General features: G+C 41.1%; 1 protein-coding gene across 1 annotated transcript in view; it reads right to left on the bottom strand.

The window, feature by feature from the left end:
- Positions 1-24667, bottom strand: part of ASAH2 (N-acylsphingosine amidohydrolase 2) — a 126196-nt gene that overhangs the window by 59906 nt on the left and 41623 nt on the right. Inside the window, exons 2-9 of the mRNA XM_073794235.1 lie at positions 22620-22746; positions 22361-22507; positions 19497-19656; positions 16195-16373; positions 14587-14736; positions 6635-6811; positions 5237-5364; positions 4074-4151 (exon numbers count right to left, since the gene is read on the bottom strand). Coding sequence (XP_073650336.1) covers positions 4074-4151; positions 5237-5364; positions 6635-6811; positions 14587-14736; positions 16195-16373; positions 19497-19623 — 839 coding nt within the window. The 5' untranslated portion in view covers positions 19624-19656; positions 22361-22507; positions 22620-22746. The remainder of the gene's footprint in view (positions 1-4073; positions 4152-5236; positions 5365-6634; positions 6812-14586; positions 14737-16194; positions 16374-19496; positions 19657-22360; positions 22508-22619; positions 22747-24667) is intronic.

Here is a 24667-nt window from a genome sequence, read left to right as displayed (position 1 = left end):
CACAGACTCCTTCTTTGAGGTGCCTTCCAGAATCTCCCTAAGTGAATTTTGTGACTGCCACACAGCTTATATTTTAATACAGAACATCCCAAACATGTTCTCCACGTCTGGAGAAAAATCATTTACTGTTTTTTCATACAGTAGTATCAGTCAAAAAGAAATATTTTCCTTATAGACAGATCAAGTGAGGCAAATGTTGGCCTTACAATTGTAGAGGACTTGATGGATTATGGAATAGTTTCATGCACATAATTCTTTCATCCCTCAAGTCACTACTCTTCCTAACCCTTCAAGAGCCCCCAGCTCCCAACCCCAGCTGAAAACACTTCAGTGATTTTCTATTCCCCTTTGTTTAAAGACCCAAATCTTTATCATGGCATCTAATCTCTACCTCTGAATTTAATTCACAACACCATGCCCCACTGTCCTCGCACTCCACCCACACAGAACTATCAGCACCTCAAACAGGCCACAGGACTTTTGCACATGTTTTCCCATCTGTGTTAAATGTTCTTTTTTACCCCCCACTTTGCCAGTTAATTCTTACCCTTCCTTTGGTTTTCAGTTCCATTGTCTCTTCCTCAGGGAAGCCTTTCCCAATCTCCCTGACCAGGTCAAGTCCCTTTAAGATAGCTCTTCATACCTTCCTTTCTTAGCAATTAACCCAATTATAATTATACATGCATTTGTATGACTATATGATTACCTTTTGTCTCCACCAGTAGACTATAAGTTCTATAAGAACCACAACTAGTAGACTATAAGTTTTATAAGAACCACAACCAATTTTTTTCTCAGTGTATCTGTATAGTACTAGTTCAGTTCATGACACACATCTTCCACAATATTTAATAAATGAATGAATGCATAATAATCTCTATGTGGAGAGATGTTACATCTACATTTGAGAAATGTGGAAACTGAGTCTCAGAGATTTTAAAGGATTTGCTCAAGGAGCACAGACACAGGTATTTGACTCCTGACGTTATGACCATTTACTGGAAATGCATCATTCCAAGGACTGGAAAGCCCTTCCTGGCACATAGTAGGTGTCTGGTGCAGACTTGTTGAATGAAGAAATGAAAACAACAATGAAAGTAGCAAGGAATAAATTATGAACTTCAACATGGTTTTCAGGGTGAAGAGAATAGTCTTGGCTGCGACATTGGGCAGGTCACATCACCTTTCCAGGCCTCAGCTGAGGTTTAAATTTCGATGATCTTCATGCTCTGCAAATCTGAGGTTCTGTGCTTCTAAACTCCTCATACCTTGGCATCCTGCCTAATAGCAGGTACCTACATATGGTGGCTGAGTTACTTAGCAGCCCAGATTTGACTTTACACTTTGGATCATTTTTACTGTATTCAAAGAGCAATTATCCCTATGCAACAAGAGGCAATTGCAGGGGCAATTTCATCAAGGATAATATACAGCGGCTATAGAAACAGCAGAAAGTTATTGCAGGCTGTTAAGCACAGCAGATGGAAAAGCATTGTTATAACATTGACAGTTGACCCTGGGACTGCCAGATATGTTATATAGTTATATGCAAGGAAGCAAAGAGAATCTGGTCCCCAAAATAGCACTTTGAGTGTCCTCTTGGCATTCTTCAATGATTCAGAAACTAAATCAAAGTGAGAGAGTGGCCTGGACATATATACACTACCAAATGTAAAATAGATAGCTAGTGGGAAGCAGTCACATAGCACAGGGAGATCAGCTCGGTGCTTTGTGACCACCTAGAGGGGTGGGATAGGGAGAGTGGAAGGGAGACACAAGAGGGAAGAGATATTGGGACATATGTATATGTATAGCTGATTCACTTTGTTATACAGCAGAACTAACACACCATTGTAAAGCAACTATACTCCGATAAAGATGTTAAAAAAATAAAAAATAAAGGAACGAGTGTATGTATATGTACAATAGAATCACTTTGCTGTACACCTGAAACTAACACAACATTGTAAATCAACTATAATCCAATAAAATTAAAAATAAATTTTAAAATAAAATAAAATTTTAAAAAAGGAAATCATGAATGGTCTCAGTTATTCAGCCAAGAGTTAAGTAGAAACTATAAGGGAAAAGGCACTTTCTTCTCCTAACAAATTGCGAATTCTCTAACTAGTCATACATACATGTCCTTATCCTGTCTCCTTACCAAATTCCCCATTAAAGTGATCCAAAATCAAGAGGTAGGTTAGCTTTCTAGATTCATCTCTCAGCCACTCCTTGACCTAAGCCCATAATCTGGCCTCACAATGCAGTTTTTTCACGGCTCCATGAGAACTCCCATGGCTCCTTCAGGTCCAGTTCAGTGTCATTTCCTTTTTGAAGCCTTTCACGATGCCCCCAGGTAGAGCTCAGTGCTACCACCTCCAAATTCCCGCAGCATTTATTTATGCCCAGGTGACAGCACTGATGGCCATCTGATTATGTTATGATTATTTGTCTGTCTCTTGCCTCCTGCCCAGATCACCACACTAGCCTATAAAACTAAGATACGGACTATGCTTTATTCATAATAATATAGCCCAAGCACACAGTTGCATGCCTGACATTTAGAAAGCCTATTGAGTTAAATGCTAGGTGGCAACTAATCAGTAGATGAATTAACTGTAAACAAAGAATGAGTCCTATTTTATCAACCCACATAATAAAGGTTATTTTATCAGGGAATTTTTAGTGACCTCACTTTAACCCCAAAGAAGTAACACGAATGCTAAGAGTTTCAAGCACTCTGAGATGCCAATAATGGCATTTTTAGAAGAGGTAGAATGTTATTCTACTACTTACCTTTTAGCTAAAATTATTAAACTCTTTTTATGCCAGGCATAGAACTAGAGTTTTGTATGCACTATCTCATTTAATCTTCAAACAATCCCATGAGGTATCATTATTCCCATTTTCAAACAAAATACTTGAGGTGCAAGTAGATAAATTACTTTCCCCAGGCCACAGGGCTAGTAAGGGGCAGAGCTGGGGCTTGAATTCAAGTCCTAAAACCTATATCTAAAATCTAAATGCTAAAACCCAAACTCCTTACCACCATGCTGTTCTCTACCCAGTTATAGGACCAACCCTAGTATCTGAACTGTGGGTCAGTCTTCAATGTTTTTCTTCACCTCGTATTACTTTCAATTTACTTAATTTTATTCACATAGAAATTTTACTTAGATATTTTATAATCCCCCGGAAGACTCCTACCCCCTTTAAGAACAGTTATTATCAACATTTAAGGACTCATTTTATCCCTCAATTTTAGAGTAAGAAAACTGAGACACAGCAGTTAAGGAACTTGACCAAAGTCACACAGCCACTAAGAATGAGAGCCCAGAATGAACACAAGCCATTTGACTCTTGCACCTACGTGCTATCATCCGCTTCCTTAGGACATTTCTGTGTCAGTTTGGAAGTCCACGGGTCAAGGTGTCTGAAACTGTTACCCATCCAGACAATTCCTGAGTCAGTTCAATTGCAGCAACCAAAATCACACGTGAATGCAAATGCTTTCTTGTCAAAGAAAACAAAATTCATGTGTTTCCTTACGTACAAAATGGAGCTAAAATCTGTGCCAAGATGTAATTTTGCCTCATCTGCTTCTGTTAGGTGGTCTCGGTTCTGCTTTTATCACTAATTGGCATTGTCCTACATTAGACTTAATCCTTTCAGAAAAGCACAGGGAAATAACCTCAAACCCATAATCACTTGCTGGTTGGTCAGATTGTTTTCTCATTTCCAAGAGATCATTGTCTACCACCATATGAGATCTTGATACAGTAAAAACCACTAGCATTTACTGAATCTATTATATGTCAGACGCTATGCTAAACTTCTTCACCCAGATCCCTCATTCACATAATCCTTTTATTAGTCCTGTTTTACAGGTGAGGAACTAAGCCCTGGGATGCTGAGAACGTTGCGTGAGGGCCCATGGCCGGACCCCAGATATGATTCAACCACTCAGCTTATTCTCAGTCTCTGCTGTCACTGTTCTGGTCTCTTTTTCCCCCCTGTAATTAAGGAAAATCATTCAAACAGAAATTTTTTTTTTTAAGTAAATAGAGTACCTGATAAGACCCAGGTCGTCTCCGTTCAAATCTACCATTTTCAAGAGTACCATTTCCTTGTCTGTATTTGAAGAATACCTAGTCAGCAAAACAGAGGAACTTAGTGAGTTCTAGGTTAGAGCCTGGCCCTCATGTATGACCCCCTCAGCCAGTAGCTGACACAAAAACCAAAACCAAAATGACTCTCAGTAAGCAAGGCTCCCTGACACTCTAGTTCTACAAACTGCATCCAGGATCTCATTTCTCAGCTAAAGAAATGATTTGCAACTGTGAGCAAAGGGGCATTAGGTCAGCTAACTGGAGATGAAATATACATTTTTATGTAAAATATGCAATATTATATAGCATATATTATTTCTTTAAAAAAGGTTTTGTCTTTGAAATATCTACTCATACTAAATTTTAGTGAAATCTCTTAAAAATAGCAGGGAATGTGCAAAATCAAAAGCATTCCTGACCTACAATTTAAAGGGTTCTTTTATGTCCTTTCAAGGGAAATCAGATTTTATTTTCTAAAAATCAACTCCTTTGAAATCTTTTAAAAAATATAGAGACAAATATGAAATGTCAAGTGGTCAAGTTGAACTGCGATATTATTTTACTCTGCTATAGTAGCCAAGTACTTCTCTTCTGTCACAAACCTCGTTCATCACATAAAAAATTAAAAAATAATGGGCTTCCTTAGTTGTCCCATTCAATTATGCCAGTTTTATGTCTTGCTGGCATAATGTCTTACGTCTTGAAAGAGTTGTTCATTAGTCGAACAAATATACGCTATGCACATTTTTATATTTTCCAGATGAGAAGCAGAGAACCCCTAAATTAAGATTTAAGTGGATCTCTAAAGGTTACACAACTAGGAAGTGATAAAGCTAAGATGAGACCACAGTTGTGCCTTCTTTGAAAGCCCAGAGTCCTTCAAACATTCACATCTGACTCCCACAACCAGCAAAGGGGGAAGACATGTGCATAGGCTGGTCTGTGCTTCTGCATTCTCTTTTTATTTCTGCTTGTCTTAGATTATCAGCATGTTTTTAAATTATTTCAGCTTTAATACCCTTTCAGGATCTCACCATACCCATCAAGTTACAACCCTGTTCTTAGATTTTGTTGCTGGTTCCTAAAGGAAACACATGATTTTATCTAGATAATCACACCCTCACCTTGCTCTCTCTGACTGTGGATTCCGAAGGTACGAAGAAGGGCTTCGATTGATCTGTGCACCATCCACATTCCCTTTATTGATAAAGATTTTGCCTGGTTTCATATTTGCATGTGCTATCTCAATGCTCTATACGTTAAAAAAAAAAAAAAGTAAAGTTAGAAATCCTGGTGGGCATTAAGACTTAGTTGATATAAACTGAAGAACCCTGTGGAAAATTTCTTTTGTCTCCAACTTGTCCCTGCTAAGGGATGAAAGCTGGAGAACCACAAAGCTGGTGTCATTCTGAGGGTAACAGACATGACCTTCCGGGTTGAGATGAGGAAATGCTGTGTATAGGGAACGACCTGAGTGTCTCAGGACTGCCAAGTCAGGAACTGTCTGCCATTTCAGATGGCCAAAATGGGAGACTTGACCTTACAACTCTCCATCCTCCTGCTCACACCCTCTAAGGCAGAGCTTTTCAAACTTTTTGGACTGAGAAATATAGTAATTGATACATTTTTCATCATAACTCAATACACATCAAGATATGTATCCTAAAACAAAAGTTCACAATACAAACTATACCCTGTGTGTCATGCATTATGTTATTTTCCAGTCTCTTTTAGTTCCTTTTTTAAAGCTTATCACAACGTATGAAATTGATTTCATAAAGCCATTCATAGACTGTTATTTGCTCTTTGAAAAACATTGTTGTAAAGACATTTCTTCCTTTGCCAGATGGATCCCTGGATTTGGGGGCGGCGGATGGTGGTAATTTTATGAGAACAGGTAGAGAGAGACAAAAGCTGAGAGACAAAGGAACGAAGAAAACATTAGCAAGGATTCTATGAGAGAAAATAATTACCTGGAAGACAGGAGAGAGTAGTAAAAGCTACCCAAACCAGGAATGGGATAAGAGTTTGAGGGTATCAGTTCAGAGCCCCACGTCAGTCTAGAGCTGCAATAGAGGACTTGAGAAATGAGGGTGTGTGGTGTAAATTGGATCCCCTTCTATGCTCTTTGGGAAATACAAGGAAGGCTCGAAATTATTTGTAATTACTTTGAGTCCCTTGGTGGATTTCTTTTCAAGTGACTTTGTGCAGAGAACTGACTATGTGGGACCCTATAATTTATAAGGGTTATAGATACAAAATGTTTTCTGTGTCTTTGGGTGACCATATGAGGCTTACTGCCATAGAACCCTCTTCTCCCAATCAATCAGCGCCTCAGGACTAGCATCCCACAGCTCAGAACCAGAAGCTACAAGGGAGTCAAAAAGGAGAAAGGGAAGTAGGTGCTAAGACTGTGCTCAGACCGAGATCCTATAGGGACTCTCCGTATCACACCACACCACTCCTAAAACACTGTAAGCAATGCTAAAGAACATTGGGGTCCTCTGGGGTCCCTTGCCTACCTTCATGATGCCAGCAACCATGTACTCAAAAGTTCGATTGCTAAATCCTCCACTGGCAATCACAAATGTAGAGTACTGGAAATATCCTGCTGGAGCCGAGTGTGTGTGAGTACCACTCAGGATAACGTTGTCTCTTCTGTACAGGGAGCCATACTTACTCTGCAGCCTGTTCAGGACCTTTAAGAAAGGAAAACAAAACAAAACCAAACTAAGAAGAGGAATAACATAGGAGCATAGCCTGAGAAAAAGCGCTGATGAGTCTAACCACTGAGCCATATCAGTGACATCCCTGTCAAGTGACCTTTCACTCTATGCTTGAGTTTATCATCTCAGTAACAGCAACAGCAACAATAATTGCAGTTGCTAACATTTTATAGATTCTTGCTGTGTACAAGCACAATGCTAAGTATTACATACATCATGTCACTTAAAAATCTCTATAACACCACCAAGATGTGGGTATTTTTAATCTTATCTTTTGCTGGAAACATTGACATGTACAGAAGTTAAATAATTTGCCCACAGGTCTAATAAAGAGCAGAGTCAGAGTCTATATCCAAGTCTAACTATACAACCAGTATTCTCACCTGCTCATTTCCAGACACTGTTCTAAGCACTAGGGACATATGAGGTCCCTACCCTGGAGAAGTTTTTATTCTATTGAGGGAAAGATAAATAAATATGCGATATTATATTATACAGTGATAAACTCTATGAAGAAAAATATAGCTAGGTAAGGCAAAAGAACATGATAGGTGTTAGTGAGGAAAGATCTTCCCAAAGATGTTACCTTTCATCAGAGGCTTAACTGAAGAAAGCAAACTGGTCATGCAATACCAGGGGGGAAAGCATCTCAGGAGCAGTGCGAAGTCCTCTTTACTGCCTCACTTCCCAAAATGAAGAACTCAATATTCCCAGACACTTACACTTATTGGCCTGGGGAAGCCACCCACTGTGACCTGAGGACACCCCAGCAATCCTGTGGAGAGGCTCATGTGGAAAGGAACCATCTTGTCAGCACTAACTTGCTAGCCGTTTGGTGAACAACCAAGAAGGTGACCCTTCAGACGCAGGCAAGCTTCAAACAACCTCAGCCCCAGCCAACATCCAAGTTCAACCTCATGATACAAAAGTAATGATACGTGACTGTGGTTCTAATATGTCAGAATCAGCCAACCCAGCCATTCTAGGATTCCTAACCCACAAAAATCCTGAGCACTAATACATGATTATTGTTGTTTTAAGCCACTGAGTTTTCTGGATGACTTGCTGTACAGCAATAGATACCTAATCCAAAGAGACTCCGTAAATGTTCATTGAATTAATCAATGAACATCCAGATGAATAATTAATGTTTGGGGTGGTATAGACACATCAAGAAAACAAAAGAAAGAATTAGTGATGTTGCTGGGTAGCGCTTTTTTTTTCTGTTTTTTATTGAAGTATAGTTGACTTCAAAGGCTACATTAGTGCTGAATACCTATATCTGATTATGCTTTAATCAACTGCAACTGAAGTTTGGTATTACTGTGGTTTCTCTGTGGAAGATGCCTTGACTTCATGTCAAAAATTACTAAAATGTTCCAGCAAAAGTGTCAACCCCAGGCAAACTTCCTCAGTGTAAGATACTATCACCTAATACCAGGGACAACGGCGGAAACTCTTTTATGGCAGAGTTGGCAAATACTACTCATCTCATGCACTCAGTCCTATTCATGGGTGGTTGCTATCCAAAGCAGTGTGTTGAGAAGGATTCTGAATCCAAATGTGAGCTTAGCAAAAAAAGAGTGCCTTCTGGTGGGGGAGGGGGAGGCATGCAGCATCTTAGTTCCCCAGCCAGGGATCGAACCCACACCCCCTACAGTGGAAGCACAGAATCTTAACCACTAGACGGCCAGGGAAGTCCCAAAAGAGTGCCTTTTTTGATTAGCAATGCTGTCCACCTTGAGTATGGTATAGACAGTAGTATGTTGATAAACTGTTTCTCTGAAAGAAAAAAGAATAGCCCTCATTTGTATCATCTGTCAATTTCTGTGGCGCAAATACACTCACCATAGTGAATTTCAAGCTACCAAAAGTTTAACCACTAACTCACAAAGTTCCTAAGTATTTAACAATCAGCTCTCACGAGCTGGTACAAGCCAGTTCCAGCACACCAATGGTACATAAGGAAGCAGCAGCAACTGGTGTGCTATATACTGAAAATGCATCAAGACATCCATTCAACCTTTTCTATTTTAGGTGAAGAGCTCCACCACCTTCATTCTAAGTCACATGGTCATTGAATCAGGAAAGAGATCTTACAAACCATCTTCACGCCTCATTAACCTCTCCATGCCCCAAACACTGATTCCTAGGTTGCCACACCCACATGAGCAACCATGTAATACCAGGCAAATGTGGAAAGGAAATAGGATATAACTAGACCAACATTACCAGCCCACACTCTCCATCCCCATAAGGTTCCATGTTCCTTCTGTTTGATCCTAACTCCAGCCCCAACTCTTCATCACTCTTACATACTCTTTCACACAGTAAATATTACTGCTTCATGAAAAAGAAATGTCTGTAGGGAGAAGGGGAATCAATCAATGAATGGACACCATGAAAGCTTAACTAAAGTCAAAAGCTGATGTTCTGGGCTTCCCTGGTGGCGCAGTGGTTGAGAGTCCGCCTGCCGATGCAGGGGACACGGGTTCGTGCCCCGGTCTGGGAAGATCCCACATGCCGCGGAGCGGCTGGGCCCATGAGCCATGGCCACTGAGCCTGCGCGTCCTGAGCCTGTGCTCCGCAACGGGAGAGGCCACAACAGTGAAAGGCCCGCGTACCGCAAAAAAAAAAAAAAAAAAAAAAAAAAAGCTGATGTTCTTACAATTCTGTAACCAAGACAAGAAGGTCTTGGAAAAGAAGGAACTGCCAGTCAACTTTAGAGCTCCCTGTCCCACACATTTTTATTCCTAAAGAACTGTAGCATTAGGATTTTTAGAATTCAGTGCATTTTTTCAGGTTTACACAAGAAGCAAGCTCTTGAAAACATAGAAATTATGAATCTTGAATTTTAAAACAATAGAAAAAGACTACAAACAGCTTACAGAAATCTTATCCTAAACTACAGTCTCTGATATGAAGTCAGACATGTGGGACTTCTGGGGAAAAAGAAAAAAATTAAAAACTCAGTCATGTAATAACAATGCCTGCCAATAGCCATTATAAGTAGCATGTTTCCTACTTCATGAAAGGAGGGCTATTTTAACATAGAGCAAAGAAGTGACATTAATGTCTATCACTCACTTCCTCAACTGCAGTTTCCATTCCATTTCCTACTGCTGACACTCTTGGGAACATGACATAGAAAGAGTTAGAAAAGTCATTCTGCTTTCCTGCCCTGCCTCACTGCTCAGGGATCTTCTTTAATCTTTATTCCATGCTGGAAATTTCATCAATCTCAAAGCTGAGACAGAGAATCTGACTAAAACCAGGTGTTATGCAGGGAGATCAGCTCGGTGCTTTGTGACCACCTAGAGGGGTGGGATAGGGAGGGTGGGAGGGAGGGAGACGCAAGAGGGAAGAGATATGGGAACATATGTATATGTATAACGGATTCACTGTGTTATAAAGCAGAAACTAACACACCATTGTAAAGCAATTATACTCCAATAAAGATGTAAAAAAAAAAACCAGGTGTTATAATAAGTTTAATGGCACTAATTTAGTTACATTTATTTTTCACACTTTCCCCTTGGATTAACTTGGGATAAGTAAGTGGGTTCATTTACAGGTCTTTCCTCTGGGTCTCAGATTGTATGGGGAAGTAAAAATAGGAGGAGATGGTTAAATGGTGCCCAGTATTAACTTCATAGTGGTCTACAACCCAATACATTAACCTGCTATCCCCTCCACACTCCACCCCAAAGTGTTTGTTTTGACTCTATTTCTACTTAATGATCTCACCATTTCCTAATCAGAACCATTTTTGATTCCTCAGAAAAACAGTATAGTGCTATGGTAATGAGCATGTGCTCTGGCAGGAAGATGTCAATGTTTGAATCCCACCTCGGACAGTTCCTAGCTGCGTACACTTGGACAAGTTACTTGGTCCTCTGCAACTCAGTTTCCCAGTCTGTCAAATGACATAGTAATAGTACCTCCCTCATACAGTTGTTTGGAGGATTAAATGAATTAATATATATGAAGCACTTAGACCAATACCTGACTCATCACAGGAACTATGTCAAGTGTTAGCTTTTATGCCAATTCATCCCCAAATCTCATTAGCATTTAATTTGACTTTTTACCACCATATAGTCTCACTGCTGTCCCATTGGTTTAAAACTTTTAGGCCAGCATTACACAGTATAGGGGAAATGGCCAGGCAAAGTTTAAATCCCTCCTGCAATGCTAGTTTCCCTTTCTAGTTCTTTCAGCCTTTTAACACCTTGTAAAATTCCCCCATATTAAATCCCCTGTTTGAAATGCCTAGTGTGATTACTGTTTTCCCACTGGACTCTTATCAATAGAGCCTTGATGTTAATTTAAGGAATCTGCCAATTTGTGTCTTCACCGCTAGCTCTAGTCTATTACAATCCACCTCGAACATCACTGTCTGATTAATCATCCTAAAGCACAACTGTGTTTGCATCACTCCTCCGCGCAAAAGTTTTCTAAGATTCCCCATCACCCACAGAATTAAAAACAACCTGGCACCCCAGGACCCTACAAATTATGACCAACACACCTTCCAGGTACATCTCCAATTACATGCCTACATGTGTCCTAATAGAACTAAGCTGTCTCTTCAAATACATCTACATTTCTCCCTTGTGCCTCTCTGTGTCCATGTTGTCCCCTCGATTTGATAGCTCTTCCTCCCCATGTCAACCATTTAAAATTCTCCCCATTCAAGTGTCACTTCCACTTTGAATTTTCCTCTAGTTTCCATTTCCTGAATCCCTGTGTTGTACTTTTAAAGTACTGTATGTCCACAAATTCTTCAATACCCCTGGCTTCAAGAGGTGAAGTATAACTTTCCCACCTGTGAGTGTGAACTAGACTTGGTGACTTGCTTCTAAGGATAGAACAGGGTGAAAGTGATGGTGTGCATCTTCTGAGCCTGCGTTATGAAAGGCACTGTGGTTTCTTCCCTGCTCTTTTTTTTAAAAAATTAAAGTATAGTGGATGTACCATATTACATAAGTTACAGGCATACAATATGGTGATTCACAATTTTTAAAGGTTATGCTCCATGTATAGTTATTATAAAAGATTGGCTATATTCCGTGTTGTACAATATATCCTTGTAGCTTATTTTATACATAATAATTTATACCTCTTAATCCCCTAACCCTACATTACCCCTCCCTTCTTCCCTCTCCCCACTGGTAACCACTAATTTGTTCTCTATATCTGAGTCTGTTTCTTTTTTGTTATATTCACTAGTTTGTTCTATTTTTTAGATTCCACATACAAGTGATATCATACAGTATTTGTCTTTCTGACTTATCTCACTTAGCATAATACCTTCCAAGTCCATCCATGTTGTTACAAATTTCATTCTTTTTTATGGCTGAGTAGTATTCCATTGTGTATATGTATATACACCACAGCTTCTTTATCCATTCATCTATTGATGGACACCTAGGTTGCTTCCACATCTTGGCAGCTGTAAATAATACTGCTATGAACATGGGGGTGCATATATCTTTTCATATTAGTGTTTTCATTTTTTTCAGATATATAACCAGGAGTGGAATTTCTGGGTCATATGGTAGTTCTATTTTTAATTTTTTGAGACACCTCCATACTATTTTCCACAGTGGCTACACAAATTTACATTCCAACCAATATGTATGTGGGTTCCCACATCCTCGCCAGTGTTTGTTATTTGTGTTCTTTTTGATGATAGCCATGTTGACAGGCGTGAGGTAATATCACAGTGTAGTTTTGATTTGCATTTCCCTGATGATCAGTGATGTTGAGCATCTTTTCACGTGCATGTCCTCTTTGGCAAAATGTCTATTCAGGTCCTCGGACCATTTTTTAATCAGGTTGTTTGTGGTTTTTTGATGTTGAGTTGTATGAACTGTTTATATATTTTGGATATTCACATCTTATCAGTCATAGCATTTGCAAATATTTCCACTGACAAAACGAAAAGACAACCTACTGAGTGGGCGAAAATCCCTGCTCTTTCCTTTAAGTTACACACTATAAGGGAAGCCAGCCGCTCTGTCATGAGGATATGGACAGTGGGGGAACTGTCAGTAGCCACATGAGTGAATCACCTTGGAAGTGGATCTTTTAGCCCTAGTCAAACCTTCAGATGACTGCAGCCTTTGCCAGCATCTCGACTGCAAGCTACCCTAAGTCATAACCACCTAGCTAAGCCAGTTCTGAATTCCTCACCAACAGAAGTGTGAGATAAAACAACAAATATTAATTAAGTCCCTATTTTGGGGGGGGCTATTTATTACTCATGAATAGATAACTAATATATCACTGCCCTTTATTCCAGTAAATCATAGTTATTTGCGTATTTCTGGTACAGTCCTTCCTCCAATCCCCTAACTAGGTACTGAGTTCATAGGAACATGTGTTATGACTCACTTAGCTGTGTGCCCCTGAAGTGCCTAACAAAGTGTCTTGCAAAAAGCAGGTGGTCAATGCTCTCCAAGATAATAGAATGACCTCACTTTTAAGAATGTAGGCTCTGGTGTCAGGCATATATGTGTTCAGAAACCAGCTCTACCTTCTTCTAACTGTGTGAACTTGGGAAAGTTACTTAACCTTCTCTAAGACTCAGTCTCCTTACCTGCAAAATGGGGATAACAACAGGCTGACCTCACAGTTTTGTTGTCAGTGTAGGTGAGGGGCAAGTACTTAATCCTCTGCTCCTTATGTTTCCATAGATGGGAGAGACTTACATTCTACTCCTCGTGAGGGGGTGACACTAGAGAAATGCTTTTAGGCCCTCTCATCATCCCTCTCTCTGGCCCCTTCACACCGCAGGAGGAGAAAGTGTTTATTTGGTGAGGTTGATAGAACATGACACTGAATAATGGACATTTAATGGTCATTATTCTAGATGTTCCAGACTCTCCTCTTTCTCACATTTGTAAGTGTGTGAGCAGATACTAAGAATACACTTTCTTTCTGTGACCTGATCCCTGCAGAAAATATAACCAGATCAGGGTCTAGAAATTGGCTGAGAGAGAGACACCTGGAAGTCCATGTGTCTATAACTATTTCTCTCTCCCTCCCCACTCGCTCTCTGCATCTTACAAGCTGCCTGTCCAGGACCTCCTATGCACCTTTCTGCTAAGCTCAACTTTCCCCACAGGTGGGTTACATGGTCAAAATTGGCAGAAAAAATCATAGAAAAGCCTGCCATATTCTACAAAACAGTTTAGAGTTTAAGAGTGCTAATGTTGTATTCTTTTAAAATTTTATTATGGAAAAGTTCAAACATGTACAAAAATCATCAGAATAGTATAATGAAACCCCCATGTGCCTTTCACCCAACTTCAGCAATTTACGGCCAACCTCATTTCAGAGTTGCTTTTTAATTCTCTTTAATTCCTTGCATCTATTCTTAATTGTCTAAAAACTCGAGGGGAGGGTTAGTGATTAATTGGCACTCTCAGACTTCTAACAAGGAGGATTACAAAAGCGTGTATGTGAAAGTCACTGGGACATAATAAGCTTGCAAAAAAAATAGCATTAATAATGACGGGGAGCGACCAGCAGCATGGAAAGCAGGTTCTGACCAAGATGACTTGGCGTGGAATGAGGCTCATTCCCCCCATTCGATCATCTGCTGGATTGTCAAGAGCTTCTAACCTTGAGGGTAGTAGAAACTCACTGGATGTGAAACCACGAGAGCTTAGTTACTGTCATGTTCACCTGCAGACTTTGCCTTTAAATCACGTCATCTCTTTCCCACCTCAATCACTTACCTCCAGCCTGAGTCGTTGGGACACCATGCCGATCTCAATGCTGACAAACACTACTCGACTGGACTCATCTGGTTCCGCCACGATGAACGCACGACTGTACAACCTCGTGAGGATGCCTTGTGCATTCTGGCCAGTTTTGCTGTAGCCCATCTAAAGAGGAAGAGAGAATCAGCTCCACTCCTTCTCACCCCGCTGTTACCAGAAACCAGGCACAACCACACAAGGATAGACTACTTAGGAGAGGCAAAGAAATACAATCCACACGACACTGTGGCTCCGAGTGAGACAGGATATGTGTTTTCAAGAGTAAAGCCAACATCACAAAACAGGCTTTACTCTTCTGTGCAGAAAAAGGCAAAGTAGTTGTTGGGTTGGCAGTAGCTATTCACTGGCCTGTGGGCAAGGAGGGAGCTGGTGTGACTCAGGAATTCCATCACGATGCTGGAGATCTTTCATGGCTTTTCTGTTCTTTGAAACAGGACCGTTTCTCCAGCCTATCTAAGGTACTAGAGAAGAAATCGCTCCCCAGCCATCATTCCACATTCCCAGGAATACCCTGAAGACTGGAGGCCCCTTCACTTTGGTTGTTTGGCATGTGATTTTTTTTTTTTTTCCTGAAGAAAATGGTTTCCTTATGACTAAGTAATCCTTATTGAGGGTGCCTCCCCCTGGCTTTTATCATGTTGTCCCTCCCTCAGCCAAGTCAAATCAAATACACCTATCTTGAAGCCCCTCTCTCACCACATCATGAAGCCCGCCCATAAAAGCTGCACCCGGGTCTTCAGCATGGTCCCTCTACTGCTTGTTTTACCTCTCATGTGAGTGGTCATTTAAGGTTTACATTCCAGAGTCGCTTTTCAGAACAGACAACAGGGAATAATTCCTAGAGTCTAAAGATTATTTGGTAGGAGACAGAAAAATCCCATCAGGCAACCTCCTGCTCTGGTTACCTAGCGAAGGGTGGCTAGAAATGTGTGTCTACCGTCACAGCCCGGAAGTTGCATGCCAGCAGCCCATAGCCACAACTGATCCAGAGAAGTGTTTTACTTGGCTAACACACTGTTGGCCCACATTAGATTTCCAGTTTTAACTAGAGTTGCTTCCATTTTCCAATGGAGAGACTTAAATCCTCAGATCTTCAATCCATAAATATTCTGGCTTCTCTTGAGAAAACCGTAAGGTAGGGCAGTCCTAGATCCACACCCTTACATGGGAACAATCAGCTAAAGCCATGCAACTTTCTACTTGTACCACAGTCACCACCACTTTCTATTGCCCCCCAAAAAACTGAGGATTTACTAGACATTTATCATCTTACACTGGCCTTCTTCGGTCATTTATGGTACCTGCCCATCCCCTGTAGTATTGGAGTTCGTCCACCTTGACATTTCCACTCACAAAAAAAGGCCAATTGAGTTTACAAGGGAGTTGTGGTTAAATAAAAGGTCCCCTTTTCCTCATAGTACAATATCCATGATGTCAGACAGCAGTGAAGTCAATACAAAGTGAGAAGGAGATTATGACATAATATTTAGGAATAAATACAGGGTGCAAAATAATAAAGTTACCTGTTTCACAGTCTCCTCAAGGATCCCATGATTTACCTACCAAAATGATATCTGCTACTTGGCCCGTGCAGTCAGCTCGCCCAACACCAATATGGTAGCCACTGAAGTTCTGAAATAGAGTAGGCTCTGGGGTGCTGGGTGTTGGAGATGCCTGGATGGCTGTGGGGCCCTGGGTGGCTGGAGGGTGGGTGGCTGGAGGGATCTGGGTGGTTGGAAAACCTGAATCAAAAAACAGTAAGATATTTAAGAAACAACATTTCAGCCCATGCACTTGTCAGCATCACTTAGAACACACAGATTCGGATTCCTAAGGATGAACCTTTGTATATTCTCTTACATCTAACATGGTGAGAAACATCTCAGGAACATGTTTTATAGCGTAATCCCAAGGAGGATCCTTTTCACGGAGTGGAGATGTTTCAGCCTAACAGTCAAGCTCTCTGTCAAATGTCCTTCAACTTCTCCTCACAAGCCCTTCCTGTCTAACCTGTCACTCTTCATTCACTCACCCTGCACTTCTATTCCAGCCAAACGAATCAGGTGCCAGGTTCCTGGCACACAGCCCACTAAATCCAGCCTCTGGGGATCTGTGTCTACCACTCTCTCCATCCAGAGACCTTACCCCTTTCTGGTCCCTCAATCAGTCTCCTCTACCCCTTCAGAGTAGGTGCGGTTCCATCACAGCCAGATCCAGCTTAACCCCTCACCTTCAGGATGCCACCCCGGCTGTCTCTACCTGCTCTTATCCTCCTCGACCTTCTAAATCTTCTATTCTTAATGCAACCTAGATCACTCTACACCATAGTTCTGTTTATTTTAATTATTCTCATATCACCTATATGTATGCATATTAATACATATATTCTACATCAACATCACACACACACATGAATATCAAAGGATGCAGAATGGGATAGAGACTAAAAGAGCAAGTGCCAGAAACAGCCCGGGTTTGAAAACTAACTCTATCATTTACTAGCCGAACAAATAACTTAACCTGTTTTACCTCAGCTTTTCTCATCTATGAAGAAAAGTAACATAACTTTCTCATAACAAGAAGATAATAATACCCTACTTCCGAGGGTTGATTGACAATAAATATGTTAATACATATTCAAAATTTAAAGCGATGGCCGGCATACAGCTTTGTTTTTTTTACATATTTAGACATCTTACTTATATATTTTATTTGTTTATTTCCACCCCAGACAACAGCCAGGGGTGGCCAAGGCAACACATGTCAGTGTCACAGTGCATTAGTGGTCAGAAAGTATTTAGGCAAGAGATGAACAGAAGACTTCTTCTGGGTTCCAGAATCTTGGAGCTCAAGAAAGTTTAGAGATCACATAATCCAATCTCCTCCATTTTACGTATGAGAAAACTGAAACCCAGAGAAATGACTTAAGCAAGATTTCATGGAGAGCATATGATGAATCAGGTGCCTAACCCAGATCCTCCAACTCAGAATCTGCAGCTCTTTCATCCACATTCTAAGTGTAGTTAGAATTCATGTTTTCCCATCCCCAAGCCCACGTTTTCTACAAGACATCAAGTATTGCAAGGAAGGAATCAGGCACCTTTGCTATTGCCTCATTTGTTCCAATGTAGGAATGTAGCGCCAACCAACGCCAAATCTAGTCACATAGCCAAAGGATTCTTTTCGATCTCAGAGACTCAGATCTGTAAAGCAGTACTAAGGCTAGCACCTACCTTTATGGGAGTTTGTGAGGATTAAATGAGAAATTTGCATAGACTGTTTACCATAGTGCTTGACACAAAGTAACCATTCAATAAATAGCAACTTCTACTATGAAAATAGTGACTGTAGTTATTAATTACCTCCCTGAGCCTCAGGCTCCGGACTCTCTAATTTTAAAAGAGAAAACTAAGTCCTATGCATTCTTTCATTTCTAGCAGTCTAAAACTCATTCTGCCCGCTCCCAGAAAAGAGGATCTCTGTTTCTCTGGGTCTGTGGGCAGTGAATTCAAAACATGGGGACAGGGACTTCCCTGGTGGTTCAGTGGTAAAGAATCCACCTTACAATGCAGGGGACACGGGATCGATCCCTGGTCAGGGACTTAAGATCCCATATGCCACGGGGCCACTAAGCCCACGCGCCACAACTACTGAGCTCACATGCCTCAGCTACAGCCTGCGTGCCGCAAACTACAGAGCCCAAGCACTTTGGAACCCATGCGCCACAACTAGAGAGAGAAAACCCGCACTCCACAACTAGAGAGAAGCCCGCGCACCACAACGAAGAGCCCGCACGCAGCAACGAAAGATCCTTCATGCCTCAATGAAGATCCCGCATGCCTCAATGAAGATCCTGTGTGCCACAATGAAGACCCAACACAGTCAAAAATAAATAAAATAAATAATAAATACGTCTTTAAACAAAAAAACATAGGGACAGGTAGAGAATACATTAGAAAAGAGAAGAGCCCACGAAAGAGAAAACCAAGGTGAACAATGTTGCCTCTCCTTCTCCACTGGGCCTGTGGCCAGCCCTCCCTTTACTTTGGTGAAAGCATTCAGTCCCCACCTGTCTTCCCTACTGTTTATCAGGTATATAACCTATCATCAAAGGAGAGGCTCCCATGGACGCGATATTGCCTGTAAATTTAGCCTAGGTGGTTTTCAAAAACTAAGTTAATTTCCAACATTTAAAAAAAAATCAGGAAAAAAAAACCCCAGATGTCTAAACCGCCTCCCCCAATTTCCAGCTTCCCTTGAAAACTCAGAAGGGCTGAGTCGATGTGACATCATGACAAAAAACAGCTGGCACTCAGGAGGGCCCGTGGATCCTCTTCACCAGAGAGACACCTGTCCCCACCCTGGGCCATGCCCCCCACCCCATTTATGGAACTTGATTGGCCCTCATGCGATTTGAGTTCAAGATCCCCTTCTCTAAAGCTTTCACAGGCTAATTGACATTCAGTGGGTCTTTCCTTCTCCTTTTGCCCCCCACCCCCTAGAGAAGATGATGCCAGAAAGGAGGCAAAGAGAAAAAGAAGAGGCTCAGGGTAAAAGCTCACATTACTGGGCCTTGAAGAATCCTGAGCTGTACTTAGATCAGTGGAAAAGTGAGACAAATAAGTGCATGTCAGAATGCAGCCCTGGCTATTTGGGCCAAAGGTAAACTTGATAAAAACTGCTATCAATGCATAAAGGGCAACTACGGTAAAGGTTAGATAACCGTCCCAGGCTGCTTAAGTACACATTGAACTGCCCTGTTAGCAGCATTATCAGCAGACACTGTTTCTTGCCTTGATGTCCCCCAAAATGAAGAAATTTCCTACAGGCTGGGAATAGCATACAAGAGAACCCATGATACTTGCCTGTGTGATTTTCAGTGGTCCCACTGGTGACGAACAACAGGCTGAGAAGAGCCACCGTGATCCCTGTCATCATCACAAAGAGGAAAATCAGGAATATCTCTAATGTGGAAAAGGTACATTTGGCCATTTCTCCTGAGGAAAAGCAGAGACAGAAGAACAACTGCAGAAGAGACAGAAAAAAGACAGAATAACAAATTAAAATACACATGCTTCAAGCTGTCCGAGGCTAAGATGTCTTAGCTCTTTCATATGAATAGACTATACCAAGAATACCAAGTACAGGGCATATTTGCCACTAGGTCCATATCCCAAGCCTGTGGAAGAAAAGACCAGTCAATTACAGCACTCCTTGATGAATTCACATGGGGTTTCCAAACGCTTCTCAGCACAGTGCTCATGCTGGAAGCCACCACCCATCATTTGGCATTGGCAGCTAAGCTAAAACCTATCTGTATTCCTTGGATACATCATACTGCTTTCATTTATAGCAGTGATGCTCTCTGTACATGGGTCTAGATTGGAGCATTTCTGTCAACAGGGATAACTGATGTACCCACATGGCTTGTACTTGTGAGAAAGCTTGCTGGGGTTAGGGCTTTACTTTGTGGCCATGGACTAAGTATCTTGTCCACAAGGAGGTGAAACGGACCTTTGGCCTTTAAACTTCCTGTTCTAACTTTCAATTACTACCTGAATAGAAAAGGGCATGGAAAAGGAGATTGGCATCTCTGATCTCAAGCCAGGCATTTGTAAAATTTCCCTCTTCAGTGGTCAGGAGGATCCCACACATTCTGCAAATCCCATGTTGAAGTATGAGGATAAAGACAATGGCCCTTGTGTGCTACAAAAGCAGAAAATGTCCTTACAGATTCCTTAAGATATTTTCGGAGTAGAATTCATCATAACTCAGAGGGACTACAGAAGCTGAAAACTCACATAATGTAGCATGAGAAAGGATAATATGATGGTTAAAAATTGCATTCTGAAGTCTGGTGCCAGAGTTCAAATCTCATTTCTGCCACTTACTAGGTGACCCTGGAAAATCATCCCCATCACTGAGCCTCAGTTTCCCCATCTGTAAATAGGGATGTGACAATGATGATAATTTTAGTACCTATCTCATAGAGGTTTTATAAAAATAAGACAAGATGACACAGTAATAGTTTGTTTCATGGAATGTGATAAGCGTTCAGAATGTCAGCATTTATCATTAGGTTCTAAAATAGCAAAGACTCTGTGCTCCTCAGCAGCATTAAGGAGAGTTTATATGAGTTTGTATTAAAGAATCACGGATCACAGGTGGGAACTTTAGAGTCCGTTTTCTTAACCTCAAGGAAGCTTGAGCAGTGAGATGGGATTGTGGCCCCAAGACTTGCCCCACAAATGGCTAAGATGTGGCTAAGATGCTGCTACCCCCAAGAGCTGTATATTGGCAACAAACAGATGTATTTAGTATGGCCCAATTTTTCATTTCAATGTGACTTAGTCAACAAGATAAAAGATAGAGCTTACAATTTATCTGTAAAAATAGAATCTACTTTTACAAATATGAAACTTCGGTTTTCTTTCAAAATATTTTGTAAAATATGGCAACACAGAGACAGCATTCCCACGCACCAAGAGTTTTGTAAAACTTAGTAGCTGCTGTTCCCTTTAGATGCGGCAGCCCTTCTCCAACCGGCCACTGCCCCTACCCAGTAGGCCTTATCTATCCGGTCTTCGTAGTCATTTTATTTTGCAATCCACAGACTAAAGGTTAAATATCAGTCCGGCAGCAAACACTTCAGAGGCAGGGCTGAACTGGGAGAGGACCAAGAACCTGGAACATCTTCCCTATTTCCTAGTTTTTTGTTAGCAGGCGTTCCTCAGCCATTTATCACCAGCATGATCACCTTCACCACCATCGGTAGGGACAGCTTCAAACTTAGGGCGAAACAACTTTCACTATCAGCCCTGAGTCAGAAAGCACATGTAAGATATGTCTCTGAAACTTCGATGAGTCAAAAAGGTTTACTAGTCATTAGCTATTGTTTCAGTAGCAAACTTCAAACCCTGTAGACCTAGTTCTTGCCCAAAGCTTTGGTTTCTGTGAGCCTTCCTGCCAGCTGAGACAGCTTTTGCACAAATAAGGCTATTAAAAATGGATGACTGACAGGTGGACCCTTCAACCCCAAAGCGTGTACATGCAGATGACGTATGTAAATGTGGCTATGTGGTAAGAGCCTATGTGACAGACATGATATGAAATATATGTGTATGCATGTGTGTCTGGGTTTGTTTGTTTGTTAGTTTTTTGCTGGTTTTGCTCTGCTGAACTAGCTGTCACCACTGGCCTTTTACACAAGTCAACAATGGCACTCGATTTAACATTAGCATTTCCACCTCCTACTTGGATTACAACCACGTACCTCGTGTATTTCACCACTCTATTTAGTTGCCAGAATTACCACCAGCATATTACCATTCTTTTTGAAACCATTAGCACTATTTCTCGTAAATGACTAGAATCTGAATTTAAACATGAAAGCAAATGCCTTATATCTCCCTTCAGAAGGCAAATGTACCTTGGAGAGCTGAACCAATGATTACATTTTAAAGGACTGTACATATTTAAATAGTTCCCACTTAATCTAGCATAATCCTGCAAGGTCAACAGTGAGGCTCTAATGACACCGTAACAAGCCACTTGCTAGATCTTTACCACCCTGAGGTCCCCCATTTTTCAAGACTGTGACAGTAAAAAGTAATATTTTGGCAAAATGGGTTTCCAAATCTAAGCAAATGAGGTTTCATCAAGATCTCTGAGACAATGGGATGATTCAAGATCCCTCCCTCCTTCTCCAGGATAATACAGGCATTCTTACCTGATTCAACCACTCAGGAGAACTTGTGTATCCTGGTAAAGCAAATGATGGTCCAGAATCGTGTCCCCCTTCCTCTGGTCCAGAATCGTGTCCCCCTTCCTCTGGAACACCGCTTGGCTGGGATTTCTTAGCACTTCCTGAAACCTACTGAGGAAAGATTTTCACAGTCATGTCCAGGAGAGTTAGAGTTCCCACGAGCATAGCTTTGTGGGTTTGGCATATGGAAGAGATTAAAGTGTACTGATAACACACGACTTACTAGCGAACTCTCCCCTGGGACAGCCTGATAGTGAGGTACTGAGTTGCAGAAGGCCTGCCAGGCTGAAGGACATTTCAGAGTTCAACACAACTCTTCCAGCACAACAAGGTCTGTGCAAAGCTCCAACCTGGATCACAAAAAAAAAAGCACCTGCTTTATTTACCCCTGGCCACTCAACCAGTGCTCAAGAGGAAGTGATAATGTATGCTGGACATTAGTGTGGGCTATGGGCCCCACTAGGCAACATTTACAATAATTTCAGAACAGAAAAGTGAACTTTTAGATTCTCATGTATAAAAAGAATGCAAAGTTTTAGATGAACTAAGAATGTGAATGAGTATACAAAAGGGAAGAGTGTATGCAACATTAAAAATTATATTGAAGGAAATAATATTTAGTAATTTTTTCATGTCATTAAATTAAGTTTGCAAAACATTATGATCCCATTTTTGTAAAGTATACATTATTTATATGTGTGTGATCATAAAGACTGTAAGAAAATACAGCAAAAAATGTTAAGAAGCAATTATCTGGTGATAAGATCACGGGTGAGTTTTGTTTTCATCTTTTTGATTCTTGACATTTTCTATGACAGCCACGTAGCATTTCTGTAATGAGGAAAATAAAATGTTTTAGCTTATCTCAGAGAATGTACACTGTATAACAGCATGAAGTTAAGCAATGGCCCACAGAAGACAAAGAGAGAAATAAATAGACCAAAGTCCTCCTTTTTTCCTAGTAAATCCAAACTATCCGGGAAGCAATTTAAAGAAGACCACATCGGCTGCTGAATTCCACACAGAGTTTTAAGAGAGACCAGCCCCAAAGTTCCAATGGAAATATTAAAGTACTTTCAGATAGGGCATTTAGTAACGTGTCTTAGCTACCTCTCTGCTACAAAGGAGGGGAACAGGTTAAATTATGGTATTAGACAAGTTGTTTTTTCTTTTCGTGCAAATATGTTTGTTGCCTGACACCAAGAATTCTGAGACCAAATCTAGCTAACTTAAGGCAGCTGGGGAAAAAGAGAAGAAAATTCACTAGAAAGCAGCAAAAGAAGTTGAAGATGCAGAGGCTCAGGAAGGCCAGAGGTCAGCTCTGAGGGTCTACGTGGCAGGCTCTACTGAGCCATCTCTTCAGGGCTTCGTCATCAAGATGGATGCTCTCCAACTACTTTAGGTCTTTACCTTGTTCCACTCTGGATTCAGTTCCTAAAGGACAGCATTTGGGGACTTCCCTGGCAGTCCAGTGGTTAAGACTTCACCTTCCAATTCCAGGGCTGCAGGTTCAATCCCTGGTTGGGGAGCTAAGATCCCACAGGCCTCACGGCCAAAACACCAAAACATAAAACAGATGTAATAGTGTAACAACTTCAATAAAGGCTTTAAAAATAATAATAAAAAAATTAAAAAATAAAAGACAGCATCTGACTGACCTAGCTCAGATCATATACCTATCCCTTCCATTGAGAGGATATTTAAAAAGACCATACCCAAAGAGGGAAGGACAGTTCTCCAAAATAAAATCAAGGTAAAATAGAAACAACAGAGAGCCACTAGTGACCTGCCATTGGATTTCCTTCTCCCATCCTTCTCCCTTACGTGGGAGGTCCTCTAAACTGGCCCTGTGATCTAAAATGTGGTCTCTTCTGGACCTCTCCAGCCATCTTTCTCCCTGTAAGAAGGAGCCACGCCAAGCTCATTCCCACTGAGACTACCTAGGTGTCCCACGGTTGGGTCAGCAAAAATCATTTTAACCGGGGTTTCAGTAGATAATCATGGCATAATATATCATTTCTCCCAGACAACATTTGAAGGCCCATTCCTGAACACTAAGGGGTTGAGAATCAAGGAGATTCCAAGCACCGTGGCAGAGTCAGTGAAGGAAAAATGTTGGGCCAAGGGGACTTGTGGTGCCCATCAAGACAGCTGACTCCTACAGCCAGAAATAGACTACCTTGAGGAGAGGGGAAGACGTAATCATTGTAAATATTTCATGCGTGTATTTTATTTCTGTCTGAATGACCATCAGACAAATCCTGTTTGCTA

Source organism: Tursiops truncatus, chromosome 16 (genome assembly GCF_011762595.2).
Source record: "Tursiops truncatus isolate mTurTru1 chromosome 16, mTurTru1.mat.Y, whole genome shotgun sequence".
Taxonomy (NCBI): Eukaryota; Metazoa; Chordata; class Mammalia; order Artiodactyla; family Delphinidae; genus Tursiops; species Tursiops truncatus.
Note: the sequence above shows the minus strand (reverse complement) of the source record. Positions and strands in the feature narration are given on the sequence as shown.